This window comes from Phaethon lepturus, unplaced genomic scaffold, assembly GCF_000687285.1.
Source record: "Phaethon lepturus isolate BGI_N335 unplaced genomic scaffold, ASM68728v1 scaffold48195, whole genome shotgun sequence".
NCBI classification, from domain to species: domain Eukaryota; kingdom Metazoa; phylum Chordata; class Aves; order Phaethontiformes; family Phaethontidae; genus Phaethon; species Phaethon lepturus.
This window is the reverse complement of record NW_010543561.1, coordinates 1-17,973: the sequence shown is the minus strand read 5'-3', so window position 1 is coordinate 17,973 and position 17,973 is coordinate 1. Positions and strand designations below refer to the sequence as shown.

At 37.5% G+C, this 17,973-nt stretch overlaps 1 protein-coding gene across 1 annotated transcript; it reads right to left on the bottom strand.

The window, feature by feature from the left end:
• Window positions 1-554: 554 nt before the first annotated feature.
• NDC1 (NDC1 transmembrane nucleoporin) lies at window positions 555-17,966 on the bottom strand. The gene is made up of 17 exons (XM_010288374.1): window positions 17,873-17,966; window positions 16,572-16,673; window positions 16,080-16,254; window positions 15,448-15,586; window positions 13,980-14,088; window positions 12,476-12,527; window positions 11,729-11,861; window positions 9,403-9,495; window positions 8,028-8,109; window positions 7,028-7,183; window positions 5,699-5,953; window positions 5,475-5,593; window positions 5,207-5,257; window positions 4,085-4,148; window positions 2,798-2,898; window positions 1,664-1,824; window positions 555-809 (listed from the first exon to the last, which is right to left on the bottom strand). Exons 2-17 carry the CDS (start codon window positions 16,621-16,623, stop codon window positions 746-748), a joined length of 1,806 nt encoding a protein of 601 aa, XP_010286676.1. The 5' UTR covers window positions 16,624-16,673; window positions 17,873-17,966; the 3' UTR covers window positions 555-745.
• Window positions 17,967-17,973: the final 7 nt, after the last annotated feature.

Genomic DNA, 17,973 nt, shown 5'->3' with positions numbered 1-17,973 from the left:
TCCAAAGTTGGATATGTTGCAAACATCCTTCCTACTCACCTTAACAGAAAGCTGTTGATCTAAGCTTTAATTCACAATATTGTTACTTGCAGTTTTACTAAATGCAGTAATGTTTCCTGTGCGTTTCAGTGTAGATCAGAACTTAGTTTCCTAGGTCACCTTAAAGATAAAATCCAAGCTGCTAGCTTTTCAAGCTGTATTGGTGTCTTAACAATGCCTTTCTGCACTCACATTTTATTCTGAAGGAATATTTGCATCTTACAGAAGAGAAGCACGCTTTATTCCTGGGAACATCTGTTTCCTACTCTTAAAGTACACACTTCATCTGCACTAAAAGTGTTACCAACTAAATTTATGAAACACTTAGGCACATTAAGTATCTATGTAAATCTCTACTCAGCCCTTTAACAGGAAAGGGTAGGAAAAGAATACATCATGAAAAACAGTGAAGGATCTGAGTGGCAAAGTAACTCTGATAATCTCAAATGTTAGTCTTATGTAAAATTAAAACTATCACTTTTTCATTTGTAAGTGGTATTAAAAGAAAAGTAAGATGAATTTTAAAAAAGTTTATTTATATACAAGATGATCCAAAACCAGAGCTCTTCCGCAGTTCAAAGAGCTTTGTTCTGCGACTTGCACTTCCATATGCTTTTCCAAAAAGCCAAGATAAAAAGTCTCATTAGTCCCACTTTCTTCTTACCAAGAGTGTTGAAAAAACCATAACTGCATGGAAATCTGTTATTTATTCTTTGTATTCCAAGAACTGCTGAAGTCTTTTCTTATGTTCTGTAGACACTTGCACTGCACTAAAAACAACAAATGCAAAACATAAGATGTAATACACCACAAAAACAAAGCCTCATGCCAAAATTAAGTATACATTGAAATCAATTACACTGAAGCTAAGTTTTAGAAAACCCAGCTGTATGAAAAGCCAACGTTCCACGACAAAGTAGTATATTAACCCTTAAAACTGTCAATTCTTAACCTCAACAGCTTCCACTACTAAGACACTTGTCCCAAGAAGCCTAGCCTATTTCCTTACCTTTACACACACACGAACGATTGTTTAACTTGCAAGAATGATTTAGGTAAGAAAGAATCACTTAAAATGATCTCTCCTGACTTCAAGCGCTTCCAAACTGGGTAACATTTCATCCCCACAGGGAGAGATGGGCAGATACTGCAGGAAGTTTCAGTCCCACATATTCAGGGGCCAAGTATGAAAGTCTGCCTGCTGCGACAGTAGCTGACAAAGAGCCATCAGACAACCAAGCAGCAAGGGAATTTGATTATTTGGACTCTTCATAAGATTCTCAGGATTCTCTCCCTACAGAACAGACAATTGTCTCTAGTTGATTTACTTTCTTTTCAACAGCTAAGATTTATTAAGTGAGTGGTATTCATGGACTGCTTCTAAAGAGTTCACGAAAAGTCACTAAGAAAAAATGCCCAGAAATCTATGAATAATAAGTTTCTAATAGGGACCATATATCTACACAAGAATTTTTTAAGGTTCCACAAATCAAAAAATACTAAAATACCATGTTAGAATAATGACCTGAAAGGATTTTTGCACAAACTTCCTTTTTCACAGGTCCTACAATAACATTAATTAAAACTAAAGTTAGCAAGCAAGCAATCATGAAGAAGTTCTTACTTTAAGTGTTCTCCAAAGACAGTAGTTATCCGGTATAGTGCTGTTTTCAGAGATGCTCTAAGTGCAAATCGTAGCGTTTTGTAGGATGTGTCCACCAGACTTCCTGAAATCCTGGGAGGTTTGCTGGAAACATGAGGCAGTTTGAAATGTCTGTCCACAACCTGATTGAGGAGAAACATAAATGAGCTTGTTTCATCTGTTCAATTATTTCATAATGTAACTAGCAATGTGTTTATGTGAAATAAAGCAAATAGAAAGAAAGTGCAAGTTCAGAAATTCCACCGAGACACACAAAAATGTATTGGAGACTGAGCTTTCTTGCTCAAGAAACTTGCATTTCCTGATCATCAACGTGAACACAGTACCAAATTCTGTGAAATAAGATTCTCTGTTAATGAGTCTTAAATGCTAAGCACAGCACATGCTGCAGTAGGAATACAATTCTGTCCTGTATTATGACTTGCTTTTTTCAGAAGAAAAGGTGCTGGCTTTCCCCCCACCCCAGTACCTGTTCTTAGAATAGGTGACTTACACTGAAGAACTTCAATAACCTCTAAATTCTTTCCAAGAATCACCATTAAGGCAGTGTAAAACGGCTATGTCAATAGGACACGCATAGCCTTGGAAGCAAATCTGGATTTTTTTTAAATACACATTACACAAACATCAGTAATTTGAGTAATGTATTAGTAGAGAAGCACCACACAGGTCTTATCTCTTGTGATTTTGATTTGCACTATCTCCAAGTGCTCCAGATTGCACAAGGAATTGTGTACAGCCAAATAAAGATGAAATCCTAACTATGCATGAAATACGGTATTATAATTACTGCATCCCTGAAATAAGGTCTTTAACTGTGTACATAGTACCTTCTTTTTTAATTAAATATTCCATTAAAAATATACTTTCTACTTCTACATTTTAAAAACCTAACAAATTTTTTGTTCAGCTGTTTCATAATGCACATAGTGGCAACTCCCTGTTTTGTTTAGATTAACTGCAGAAGAGAAGCCATTTACAGTGGTAACAACTTGAATGTTATGACTGGTCAGCAATGTCAACATAGAAAATTAACAACACTCCTTCTCTTCTCCTAAACTTCTTCTGCAGTAAGGAAAAGTTAACTGATTTTACCTCCTGAAGAGTCAGTAAAGTATTCAGGATAGCTGGCAGTGTAGTTTGGACAACTCCAAACTGGTCTTCAGTAAAGGAGGCCGCTACTAAATGAGACAGACCTTTAGAAAGAAAAAAAAAGTTTGCTATAATTACTGAATTCTCAACTTCTGAAGCAATAACAAAGATCATGGTTTTGCCTGAAGATTCTACTAGTGTGGTAGAATTCTTCAGGACTTACTGCAGCCAGATGAGCTTTGGCTTGCTTCAGGACTAAACTAATCACTGGTGTGACAGGTATACAGTAGTTTGAGGTTGATCATAATGCGAGAGATTATATATAAAATAAAATTTTAAAAAAGCATTTGCTCCCTCTTTCCACTGCTCTGGAGCTGTACCTGACACCAACCAAGAGACAGGACCTATTTCACAATTCTTCTAACCATACACAAATATTTCCAGATAGCTTAGCTTTCTTTGGTCAGCTTGTATAAGGAAAATGCTCTCCTACTTTGAGAGAAACCTTGATTTAGCTTTAAACCTCTTCTCAGTTTACTTGTTTACAATATTTAAAAAAATTACAGCCTCGGCCTCCACCCTTACTTAAAACACAAATGGTATCTTCTGCTTTTCTGCAAACTGTATGTGTGATTCCCATCTCCTGACTCTACACATCCCAACTCATCACCTTCAATCTGACACAGCCTGGCATATCTGCCCGTAAAACACACAATCAAGGAAAAAAGATCACCTTTTGCACAGACAAATCTAATAAAACATCCTATCAATACTAGTATTTGCTCATGACTTTGAAACAAACAAGAAAATCCTGTAGTGCAACCACATACTGTCATTGTTGTTCTAATTCTCTGCAGACCATCTTTTTCTATTTATTTCTTAAATAACTACCCAAGTGCCTCCCTCCCTCCACTCTGTCATTAATAGAGAAAGGCTCAGAACCTTTAGTCAGAAAAGCTGTTGTAAAGAGACATCATAAATCTGTTACGGGGGGAAAAAGTAAAAGTGATACATAGGTTCATGTGGGAGAGAAGCAACAGAAATAAAGTTTGGAATCTCTACCAAACATCTGCACAACAAACTAAGAGATCTCGCATGGGATCTCAAAACTAACAAGTGAGTTAGACCTTTATTCATGCTGGTATCTGAAATGCAGTTGGGTTCTTGTCAAAATAGATTCAAAGATTTTTCTTCCATTACAGAGCACACAGCCCCAGAAACCTGAACTGCATCCTTTTAGTTGTAGTGTCATGAGCCAGAGTGGATCACCTGGGAATAGAAACCGCTTACCTTCCAAAGCCCAGATGTGCATTTGGGCATCAGAGAAGACAGCTTGGATGGAGGCTTCTGGGTGCTGAGAAGAAATCAGAGCATTCTGAGTGCACTTTATAAATAATATCACCAGAACTGCAGGTTTCAGTTAAGGTATTACACATTCGACAGGGTCACATCCCTTCCTCAAGAAAAGACCTGCAAGGCTGACAGATCTCAGGGAATACCCAGAAAAATCTGATCTTTTAAGAAACTAAAATTCTTTTTGGACAGGAGCTTCCCACAAAGCTATAGCTATGGCTGGAACTTCCAGAAAATAAAGTACATCAGCTAACTGATTTTCAACAGGTTAAGTGGGCAATACAATTCCCCCAGGCCCATTTCATGATCTTGCTTGCCTCAGTCTCTGATCCAGTCTATAACTGACCAGAAAACACTGCAGTGAATGTAAGCATAAACCATTATCATATACAGAGAAAAGATCTGCATATAAAAATATGATCTCTACTTACAGGAAACATTTAAATCCATGAAAAACAAAGACGTACATTGGGGGGGATGCTTCTGTAAAAGTTAATTGAGCTATTGTTCAATTATTCTAAGAGAAATAGCCATTTGTTTTTCTGTGTAAATACTACGCAAACTTAGTTTAAGTGTTCAAGTTCACCTGAAAGTAATATTAGTACCAATACTTCATACGGAGAAATTCCCAACATTCTAGCTGCCACTTCTCCCATGAAACAAAACTATGAAGAATTCATCTGGTACAGTGACTTAAAAGGCAGTTAACGGAATTTTAACATTAACTAGAAGCCATGTTATCTTACAATTAGTATACCAAGGCAATTGCACTTAAATTCTTAGTTGTGTTTCACTAGTACATGATGCTTCAAGCAAAATGCAGTTTATAATCAGGTGAGTTTAAACAAGTATTATGGTTCTTTTTTATGCAGGTATGGGATACTTCTGCTATGAAACTCACAGCAAGTATGAAGTTGTACTTATGGAAAGCCTTAGATGAAAAGAAAAGTTTTTGAATCATTACTATATGCAAAAGGTACATAGCGCCGCAGCAGAACCCATACGCTCATGCCTTTCTAGCCCATGCTGCTTAGTCACAAAATGTAAGATCATGATTACCTTGCTGAAGAAATACATTATCAGCACTCGTTTTGACAAAAAGCTTTTTATCTGTAAAGAAACAAAAGATTAAATATCTGAAGGTATGCACAGTTGGCCCTCAACCCTTCTCATACTGTAAAGGGATTGGGGGTGGGGGAAGGATTTTTGTTATGTAAGCTAATTGGAGAAGCAAGTATTCATTAACAAAACTGGAAAGTTCTTTCAGAAGAGAGAACACCTAAGTTGCACTGGCTGTAACCTATTTGTACTGTAACTTTTACTCTACCTGTTCTTGCTTGTTCTGAAGCCATGTGTAAATAAAGCTTGGCTGTACTGCCTCACTGCCAGCTCTTGCAGCAGAGAGCACTGGAAAGGATTCATGGTGGGAACCATTCATTTGCAGATCTACAAGAGAAATACCGTCTCTTCAGAAAAACTGGTTGCTGTCACTTTAATCCTCAAGACGTGCCTACTACACTTATGACTACAAGGCTGTGGAAAAATCTCTACCTGAACCTGACGTCCACAGCTTTGGTCTCCTTCTCCTAGCATGTGGACTTTGGACTGATGCATGCCAAGGAGAGTTTACATCCAGAATTCCCATGTTGCTATTTAAAGCAGGTGAGCTGAAAGGCGAACCAACATCAGACCCAGGCAATGTCTTTAAAGGCGTTAGGGATGATTTAACCAGTGAAGACATGGAGGCTCCAGGAACGATATTAGACCTCTGTGACTGGAAAGACATGTCTTCTGTCACAACGGCTCCTAGTGACAAAGGACACACTGCATGAAGACAAGCAGGCTGGCATATATGAAATAAAAGATGGGTTTGTTATCTGATCGCCAGTTCAACCACCTCTCTATCATTAAAGCTTTTATTAAAGGACGTTGCTCCCACTGTGGTTTTGCAAAGAAGTACACATCCACGTGAGTACGAAGCGTTTTAACAGTTCATCAGTTTAAGAACAGCAAGTGATGAGAAGGATCCCTGTGGATGTATTTATTTTTCTCCTTTTGCTAGCTAGCATTACTACGCCCTGGTATATATCTACATAAAGTGTGCTTTTAGGATGAAGTACTAGTAAAAAAGGCTACCTATAGAAGAATGTCAATTTTCTCCAATTCTGCTTGGTATGTAAAAAAAGACATGTCAGCCTCAAAATCCAGGGAAGAGCAGCACTAGAAGAAATTCACCTCCGACATACCAATAGTCCCCTGCTGTTCCCAGGGCACTTGTATCCCAGGCACTGACTGCTAAGGGATTCGATTACCTGGCACCCCTTGTGCTAACACAGCTCTGCTGCCAGGAACAATGTGTAAATCTGGCATGTAAAACACCTGAAATGCTTGCAGGCTGCACACAGCTCAAGAGTCAGATGAGCTTTTCTTATTCTACAGTGATATTAGTGAATCACACAAACATATTCAAAGTCTCCACAACAACAAAACAAAAACTAACTTTACCATTTTAAACTAACTGTAAGAGCAGCCATGCAAATTACAGAGCGTCTCTTGGCAAGACTTATGTTGTCCCTGTACTAGGTTCAAACACTTACTAAAACTGTAATAATTAGACTTTAAGTAATGCAAGTGTGGAAAAAATACTGTATTGAGAATAACATCATGCAAAGTAAACAGCGTAAACATTATCTTTCCAAGTTTTCATTTTTTGGGGATTATTTCAACAAGAATACCCAAAATGAAATTGGAGGAGAGACTTTTTTTGCTTGCATTTAAGTTGCAGAAAACCCTATGACTCATTTTCCCCATACGACTTAACTGAAACTAATGTACCTATGTAATCTATAGGTACTTTGTATGGCTGCATTCCTCACATACCTGGAGTCTGTGGAGATACTTTCAGCCCTCCTGCTGGCTGCTTTGCTCTCCCATTTGCTGCTGCAGCTTCCTGCTGTGTGATCAGTCTCTGGGTCAGATCACTCAGAAGACTCAAACACTCCCTTGATATTGCAGTCCAGTTGTGTGGGTGCCCACCTAGCAGCATGCAAACAAAAAGAAAATGCTGTAGGTATGTTTAACCCCGATGCTCATCCTTCTATCTACTCTGACAGTGCCCATGGGCTCTCAGCATAAGCCTCAAAGATTACAGTACCACTCCATTTCTAAAAAGACACAGTGCATTTTCACTGTGACAGTTTATTTCTACTGAGAGGAAGATAAAAACATGGGCAGACTCTATCCTCCTGTCTGGATAACTCTAAAAAGACTTGAGTGAAACTTGCTAAGCAAGCAGGGAAAACAGGCAGTTCAGTCCATCAGATGTGAAATCACTAAACAACTAATATGAGCAAAGTATTATCAATGGTGACAGTAAACAGTTTTGAGGTAGCACACTGGAGTTCCTGAAGGCTTTTAAGCAATTTTAATTGACCTTCTCTGCCATATCTTGGTATATAGCAAGAGTTTTGAATACTAATTGAAATTATAGCCATTGTTTGCTTTCACAACTGCAGTGGTGACTCACTATTTATGCTCGATTTAATCTCACTCGCATCTGAACATTAGGCTTTCATACCCATCTGTTAAGATTATTCAGTTTGGACTATTTGACTGGTGGTATCAAGAGGACCCGGCTTTCAATATCCCAAGACCTCTGTTTCCTCATGACTGTCATTTAAATCAAATAAAGAGGCACCAGAATTTATTGAGTTTAGTAGACGAAACAGTATGAATATAGATAATTAAGTATCCTTTTGGAAAAGGTATCATAGGGATGAGGCCTCCCGGCTAACATAGCGTGCCTCACAGCATTAAATAACCTCTAAAAGCATTTGACAAACACTTAAAAAAATCAACATGAAACAGTTTTTATAATTACCTGGCTGACTAAGGCTGAAAACTTCCTGTCGTCGAACAGGAGAATACTGAGAAAGTAACATCAAGTCTTGTAAGGCTAAAAACTACAAAGAAAGGAAAACTTTTTAGTTCAAAGTCCAATGTATTTCCTTAAAGAGTGTAGTTATCCATTCAAAAGCAATCCCTAACAAATGAGTTCACACAGACTAAAACCAGCCAAGTAACAGAAAAAGGAAGGAGGCAAATGACTGCACACATCCCTAGAACCACTCTGGATGGGGCTGCTCAGTTAGTAAAAGCTTCAGAGAGCTTTATTGGTATGTCATTTCTTCGGAGTTAAAGAAGATCTAAGGCCATTTTTTATCTTAACAGCTAACAGCTCAGACAGAAAGAGCCTAAGACACAAAAAAGTCTAAGGAAAGAACTGGTTTTGCAAGGCAGAGCTCAACTACACAGGATGCCATGGAGTACTGGACCTACTATTGCTTTTTCATGTGATTAAGTAGTTGATGTGGCAAACAAAAAGTAACCAGATTTCTCACACTACGCAAGACCCAAGTACAAGTTAGACACTTCAGTAACAGCTGAGACTATAGATTAGACTTCCTCTACCTTTAACTGTGCTGTGCTCAACCCTTCCCCACCCATCCTTTGGTAATGCAGCAAAGCTTAAAAAAGGATTCAAATGTATTGTGGCTTCTTATATCTCCAGTCTTATCAGAGATCTATAAAATCAGTAAATGTGAATTTTGCACATGGATGGGAATAGTCTTATCTTTATTTACATAATATTTCTTATATGAGGTTTCCAATTTCTAAGTATTATCATCAGTAAAGCCATTAATGATTACCGTAGTCAAATCAAAATTACTACTCTCTCAGATTTTAAGTAGCTTTTTAGTATTGTCTTTTTTAAAAAAAAGAAACCCAACTTCCAACATAAATGTAGAAATAATTTTTTGATTTCATGAGAGAACATACAGATAAGAATTCATATAAGTAGCAGGAGCAAAGTGTTAAGAGTGTAAAGGTTTGACAACACACCTCCTTATCTGAGGAGACTCAAAGGTGAAAAAGCTAAAATACCCCTGAATGTCACTGACCTGTTTTGCATCAGTACACACTAATATACTTCTGTTTCAGACAAATAGGTCTTACGTCTAACTAAAAAAGCCTGTCTTTGGCTTAAAGTAACAGCGTGGTGAGCACCAGCAGATGTCACTACTAAATAAATTTTCACCATTAAGTGTAACTGCCTGCTTGAGTGTTCTGCAGCAGCCTTTTAAAGAACTAGCACCTCAGTTAAAATAACTGGTACCTAGAAGATCTGATTGCATGCTTTGAGAAACACCTTCTCAGCACACACCTAGCTGGGAAGACGGTGGGAACTCAGTTACCTTTATAATGAGCGGAGGGTTGCTGTTTAAGATTTTAGGCAGGCACTGGTCTGTCTCCTCAGCAAAAGTTGGCTGGACAGGAAAATGATGCGTCTAGATGTAAACGTCAGAACTTGTTACACAGAGCAAAACATAAGAAAACCTTACGAAAGACCACACCTGAGCTGTTACTTGTTGGATGAACGATGAGCTACGAGAGCACATCATTGCTTCAAGTTACTGTAAACTAGCCTGAAATTTCTAACATAGAAACGAAAAGACTTTACTCCTTATGTTTAAAATTGAGAAGTCTGAGAAAATACAAGTATCTTTACCTTCAAGTACCTTCCATGTACCCATATAATTTGTAGCTAGGGGCATCATATCATTATGAAAATAAACTCCTCTAACCACATAACTGGGAAGAACTTGTGACGCCGTATTAAGAAACAAGAGTGCAATCTGAACTGTAATGTCCATCTTTAAGAGTGTAACCACTCCGGTGAAGAACTGAGGGTTCTTTTACCAAATAAGAAAAGATTTTTTTAACTCTTCTTTTGCACTGTTTCAGCGATAAACTAATGAATTCTTATTTTTATCATCATGATATTCATATTCTGTCTTTTAATAGAATTTCTGTTCTTGTGGCTACAACATTTAAAACATAAATAGCAGGGATTAAATTGAATCAAACACTGCATCTTTTTAACCCTATTTAACATGGACCAGTTTGGGCACAGATTACCTGTCAGTTTTGTGTTACTGCGCTCATTTTATGTATCATAGCATTATTATCCTCTGTTTCAAACTGCAAAATTGAAATCTGAGGTACCGATTGCTTTCGAAGTGTTAATAAAGTGACTTCATGTGCACTAGGTTTACAATTTCTTTTCTGACTTTTCAGTTGACACTACGCAAATATTTACAAACAGCTTTTTGGTTTTAGGACTTCCAATCATGTGGATAAACAAATATTTTCTTCAACAGCCAAAAGGGAAAGGTCCATTTTATACCTTCACAGGGGGGTGTTTCTTTTACCTTCCACAGTTTTACAAGCAATACAATAATTACAGACATTGACACACAGCATTCACTGGTGCTTCAATTATTATCCTTTGAAAAAGGTAGTTCACACCTCAGAGCTGTTGCTGGAGCCATCTACAGATTCTGACACATCATTATGTCAGTTATTCTTGACTCATTGTTAACCTTTTCTCCATGCAGTCACAACAACTAGACTTTTTAATTTAAAAGCTAACACTTCAACAAGCACTGTCTGCCATTTCACCCTGTAAGAGTGTTTTGACATTGGTCCATGATTTAAAAGTCACCTTTTTTTTTTTTACTAATCTCCAGTCTAGTAAAGTTTTCCAAAGAAAAAAATCAAGTTAGAGGAACAATTTTTTTCCTCTGTATTCTTGCAAAGAAACATCTGCATTAGATAAAGATCAAGTCTTCTCCAATTCTTTGTTGGCAAGACTTCCCCCCCCCACCTTCAATCATGGTCTCACATTTGTTCTAATACAATTCATTATATATTTAAACAGTCTTTTTTTAGCCATATTAATTTGTAACTTTATGATTGAATGAAAAAGCAAAAGCCTTTTAATTCCCCAGATTGCTTGAAGTCTATTTTAATACTGTAGCCTCAATTAGATTAACATATCTGCTTTGAAGAACTATGTACTTCGATGGTTTGCTTAAATTTGAGATTTCTAGAGTTTAGCTCACAGAAAATTGACAGCATTTTGTTCAGTTTTCCTATTGTAAAACTGGATTAAGAGCTATGCAGGTTTTGGGTATTATCTTCCTATGTAACCTGTAGCTGTTTGTCACAAGTGTTCAGCTCGTCTCACACTCAAATACACAAATCATTGCATGGAAAAAGATGCAAGAGACTAAGCTAGCAAGCTGTCAGACACATATGGACCCTGTGCTGGCTCAGCCGTCTTTACACCTAAAGATGACAAAGAACACGGTGCAGACTCCCTGAAGCACAACGTGGTTCTTTGTTAGAGTGGCCCCAAACGCATTTGCACAGATTTAGCATCAAATGTGAACAGGAGAAGGGGGATGTGGAAACAGAAGTAAGAAAGAGGAGGAGGTGGAAATAACAAATCATTAATTTTGTAAGCAGCACAGGCGTGTCTTGCTGGAAGGAGAGAAAGGGAAAGCCAGTTAACACCCAGGCCTCTCCTAACCGTTCAGTTATCAGATATTATCTGTAGTGCATGCTTTGAAAATTCAAAAATTCCCAAGTTATTTCCTAGTAAAATCACTTTTGAAAAGAAAGTATTATCTGTGAAACATTGATGTTATACCTTTAGCACTGTCACTAAGTACTAACCTCTGTAGCATAGATTTTGAAGAGTAACCATGCAATGTACCAGGTAATCAGAAGAAATACACCGCATAACCAGGCATGGTAAAACAAGGAGAGATCCAATAAGCCAGTCAGAGTGTCAAGAGGATGCAATTTACTGCAGATAAAACAACCAAGATATAAGTATTTTTATTATGGAAGATGTCTATAGAAAGCTGTTACAGTAGCAGTAATTGCAAGAATAAAGTAACATTTTTTTTTGCAAAAACAGTTTCTTAAAGATGTTTGAGATACAATTTCTTTAATTTTGCAGTAACTGTGATGAAATGAAGAAAAATTAATGAAATCAAGGAAAAAAGAAACATGAAATAAATAACGATTACAGTTTTAGTCAATTAAGCTACTAAGACTTCAGCTTCCCTATCTTAAAACAAATGGTAGCCATATAAAAACAAAGATACGCTCCTCCTGCCCCTCAAACACAGAAAAGCAGATAAAACACATGTATGAGATTTGCCTTTCTAATATTTTAAAGGTTTGCAGAGATGAAGGAAACTAGAGAGGATTTCTTAATTACTATCTACAAAATGGTTCCTACAAAGGGATGTTGGCTCCTTTTGGATTCATTTCAGAAGTACCCAGTGCTCCCCGTGTTCTGTGTGGGGCAGCAAGGAACTGAATCCTACTACACACAACAAAGCAGTTGCTAAGCTGGACTTCTTCAAAGGGCAATTTTCTCCTGCAAGTTTTCAAGTACAATGTACTACCTACCTGTCTATATGAAGATCCATCGTGGTACTTATCCATACCTTTGGGATATAACCTAGGGGATCAAAAAGAAACACTGGAACAAACGTGACACTGCAAAACACATATACAACAGGCCAGACGACAAAAGTAGAATGCACGTATAGAGACAAGAGACTGGTCTTGCAACACGTGCACCAGGAAACAAGCTGCCTTTGGGTTTGTTTTGTTTTTTTAAGAAATAGAAACAAGAGAATGAAAAATGCTTCAGGCCAGCAACTATACATTGAGAGATGTAGATCTTATCTTTTATTGCTGGCTTCTCAGCATTGAGTTATTTGTGTTTCCTCACTAATAAAACTGTTTTACAAAACTGAGTATTAATTTTCACTACAGCTCAGGCAGCAGAATGCTTTTAAAGACTTAATGGAAACTGATATAAAACCACCATACCTCTAATTTATCCCCTAATGTAAATAAAGTGGAAATAATTCTAACATATTTTGACATCTTGTAGGAGGATAACTACAATCACAACATAAAAAATTCCTGATTTTTAAAAGGTCCACTGCAATCATCTTCATCAGCACCAATTTTTTTTACCATGGTTTTAAAGACCAAACTTCAGCTTCATTTGGGAGGGAGCCATACTGCCTCCTCCAAATAATATAAAGGGCACTTGAGAATGAAGTCAAAGTGGTCATTTTGCTTTAAAAAAAAAAAAGAGTGAAAATATAGCAACATTACATACAGTGATGTCATGCCCACTGCTGGTATGTCAGGTTCAGCTCTGTGATGCTGTATTTCCAATACCAGAAAATGGAAGGAGCAGTTCAAGGCATGAAAATGTTTACCCATGTTAAAAAATATTTGCGAATATTTTAAAGAAAAAAGGGAATATAAATTACAGGCTAAACCATTTTTTTTTTTTTAACTGAGCTGTGTTTTCAGATTTATAGTCTTTTTGCCACAAGTAAGGACAGGTACGTAAACAGTGGCCCAAAGGATCAGGTTTTAAAATGTACACTTGTAAACCACCAGCTGATTAGAGTTTGGTAGCTCCTCTTACAGGCAAGTTATTTCACAGCTGCCTGCAACAAGGTTTCCTGCACAGAAGAGATCACCAGAGACAATAGTCTATGTTTTGGTACAGTGACCAAACACAGTCTTCAGGTTAGAAAACTAGTGTTCCCCACTCCCTTCTCCTTAGAATACTGTCATCTTCTTATATTGTTATCTGCTAGATAATAAAGTCTTATAGAAGGTGTTAATCTCTTTGGAGAAGAGACATTTCTCATACGCTGAACAAAGTTCTGTGATGCAAGAATTGCCATGATACAAATATCGCTATATAAACTCTCCACCTTTTCTCACCATTTTAGAGGTGTTAGATCTCTTTGTTTAAACAATCTATGTGCCTTCAGCAAGTTACACAGAAGGCTGAAAAATACAACAGGCCTAACTGATTAAAGATAAAGTTTTCAAAATACAGGAACTACAAAAAAAAGAGGATTTCAGGAACCCTTACCAAAAAAGTAATATGCAACACAGAAGTTTCTAATGAAATATAGCGATTCCACACAACTGTGTTTAACGAGGAGAGGTAAAGATCTTCTGAAACGTAAGTACTTGTATTGCTAAAAACAAACAAAAAAACTAGTTTAATATTCTGCATTCAGAACAAATCAATAAAATGGTTAAAAAAAGGAAAACTGACAAGTTACTTGAAAACCTGAATTAAAAAAAAATAGTTTAAGGCAATTCCACATGTTACACCTACCATTTATTCTCCCAGTCTCTTTCTGACATTTTATAATCACCTCTAGTTCTCACCCCTTTTCCTCCTCCTAGCAGTATGAAAATGGAGGATGGGGTAAATTGACTCTATCTATACACAGGGTATCAGACTAGAAGAACCTTGTCTAACGCAAAATAAACAAAAAACCCACAGAAGGCATATTTAATCTACTAGATTTCTTTTAGATTAGAAGTGTTCCATTAAAATATAGGGAAAATTCAGACAAGCATGAGTTACAGAATCAGCAACTCTCCATGCAGCAAAACCAGTGTAACAGATGCCTTTCTCCATACAAACAAATCATGTCTTTCCAAATGATCAAAGCAAACCCTCTGACACTATATGCAAATGAAACCAAAGTGATTTAATTTTTTACTGGGCTAAATAGCATTTTAAAAAAAAAGGAGAATATTAAAATAATAGAATTTTTTAAAATACTGTAACTACAGCATTGCCAAAATAATGCCTGGTTTGCTGATAAACTGAATGGTCATGACTTACATGCTTTCCTCTAATATAACCAACCTTGTTTAAAGATACAAAGTCCAACCGATTTGACAAAAGGTAAATCTGGGAATCATGCAAAGCTAATGGCTGCCGTGAGGCTACAGCAACAGAAGAAATATTTGTAAGATGATGTTTCACAAACCACTCCTCACCATTTTGCATTGGTACAGATTTCTGTAGAGGCCCTCCAAAGGAATTAATGGAATTTCAGTTTCCATAACACTACACACATGAACAAGCTTTGGATGCAGAGCTTTAAGCAAGATTCAATAAGATATTTAGACTTCAAATTATCTGGTACCCAGTTAAAATTGACAGTATGCTTTTTGTCCTTCTCGGGATTTTCAGCTTTTAGGTGACCCTTGTCAGTTCCTGAAGTTAAGGTTCAGTTTGGGCATATATTGTTTCTTTCCTGTAGTTCACTTTCTGCAATGGTTCAGCTCAGCCAAACTTTTAATGTGCATTAGAGGGGCATACATTTTAGTCACAGCATCCTGGCTTTCTGTGTTCATCTGAAAGGGGTTGAGCAAGAAGGAAGATGAACACTGCTAACATTTAAAGCCAAGTGTACGCTTCATCTGTTAGAGAAAGCATGCCAGCAGACAGCTGCTACTGCCGCATTAAAAAACAATCAAGGCTTTTTTTGTTTAGTTAGACATGTCTTCCTGCAAAGGTGTTTTAAACCTCTTACCTGTATGATTGGAAACGGCAAATAATTCATATTGTTAATAAGATATAAAAGACTATAACTGTATCCCATGAAAGCTCCCGAAAGTAGAAAAAAGAGGTGATATTCATTTAGGCACATCTGAGGAACAGCATCATCTAGGCTAAAATAGAAAACTTAGAATTAATTCTGAGTTAAAAAATAAAGTCATTCTAGCCTTAGAAAGTTCAAATCAGAAGTTAGATTTTATTTTCCTGATGAGTACATATGATATGTCAGTAATTTTTTTCTGAAGTAGGAGTCCCACCGCTTATATTTGTAATTGATGCATGAGGATGTTTCTGGTGTTTAAGTAGTATGTCATATTAACCAGAAGACCAAGACTTAGTTCAAGTGACAACCAATTTGTCATCATTCAACTTTCCATTGACAATCCTGGCAATTTAGTTTTTCTGGCCCAGTTATTTCTCTGTGCATTATAACACTTACCAAGGAGGGTATTTCCTATCATTTAACAAAGGATATCAACATACAATTGCTTATTTTTGACAATACTAAAATTTAGTTTTCTGTTTGAAAGAAGTCATCAGTAAATACATTTTACAACAAAAGTTCTTTGCATAATTTATCTTTAACACACACACACAAATAATTACCTTTCTGAAGGCGTGCAGGGCACAGCAAGAAACTGGAACTTCCCTTTTGTCATAACTGCAGCACACCAAGCAACCAACATTCCCATTACAGCATGAACAACTGAATGGATAACTTGCTGAGGGTGAATAATTTTTCCTATCAGTGCTAATCGAGAGCATGGTATCGATGGCACAACTGTAAATAAAAGCGAATTTGCATTTCTTATTACTAAAACCCTTCATTAGGAAAAAAAAAGCCCATTGTCACCAAAGAACTTTTTGCAGTTGGAATCAGTCACTAGGTGATGAAGAAAGCAATGAAGTGGCTCAGCTAAGAGGGTCTCAGCCATGAGGTAAGCAGGAACTTGGAATGATTTACTTAAAAACAAGCTTTGTGTATTGTCTATATTAATTTAAGAGGAAATCTACCAACGTTACACCAAATGTGAATACAAATCTCTTTAAATGGTCATCCTATTTAATTCTGGTATCACAGCAATTTACATAACCCACCTGCATAAAATTCAGCGTTGAAGATGCTTATTACTAGTATCACCACAGACATAAGGAGGATGCAAAAGATGACAGAGGAAGTATACAAATCATTGAAAGAATCTAAAACAAAAAAAAAATATTGCTCAGAAGACTGCAGTAACACAACAGTGACACATTAACTGACAAAAAAGAACACTTAAGCAGACACAACATTTCTGCATAAAAGCATATTTAAATTTCACAGAAAATATTTTATGCCCTTATAGCTGGTTTTCTCGCAAGTGAACACTCAGAATTAAAAAAAAAAAATCTTCAAAGTGAATTCAACTATGGATGAACTAACAAACTAACACAGCTTTCACTTAGTAAAAGCTGCAACCATACAGCCACACTTAAAAGGTAAGAAATTCCTTACAGAGTAAATTGCTTTTGTATTTTCAAAGGGGAAAAAAATCATGCCTCCCTGCTCGTAGCAGCTAAACCATCATGGGCATCAAGCTTCCATCTAAACATCTCTCAATTTTCTACGTGTGCACTCAAGAGAAAGTTATTCTCACCATGCAGAGTGGCTATCTCAGGAATTTCACTTATGACTCAATGCACCGAAGTTAGAGGAAGCTTAAGCTCTTTATGCAAACAGCAGCTGTATAGGGCAGAAAGGGGAAGTGTGTCCAAGTACTTAACAGAGAACTAAGTCAACCTAATTTTTTTCTCTGAAGTATATACTTACATGAACTTGCAACAGTTATTTCTACCTAGGGAGAACTATGGCTATTATGGTTTGAATTAACACAGAAACTTACATTTCAAAGCCCAGAGACTATTCAGAAACACACAAAGTAGAAATGTAACACAATGCCAAAGTCAGTTCCCATTATCTGACACTGAGCCCAAAACAACAGATAGGGGGAAAAAAACCCCACGAACACAAACATGCAACTATAAAAATACAAGAATGTCAAAGGACACCTTGTCAAGTATTGCAGCAGAAACGATTTTATTTTATAGACGGATTTAAAATATTAATATCGTGTCACTTTATGTAACAAAGCACTTAATCCCTGCTGCGACCACACGCGGGACCGAAAGGTAAATGAAAGCCAGTACCCAGGCAGCCCGTGCTCTGCTGATACACAGACACACTCTCTCCACTCCCAAGAGCCCCTCAGCGGGCGGTTCCCGGGATGCCTGCCGCCCCACGGCCACGGCTGGGGCTTACAGCAGGCAACACACTGCCCTTCACGGCTCCCGCGCCTGCCCCCAGCCCTGACCGCCCACGGCCGACCGGCACCCCGGGGCGCGGAGGCCAGAGCACTTACTCGAGATCCAGCGCACCGGGTGAAAGGGGTCGAGGCCGCTGAGGACGACGAAGGCCGCGGTGCAGACGGGCAGCAGCAGCACAGACCAGGCGACGGCGGCC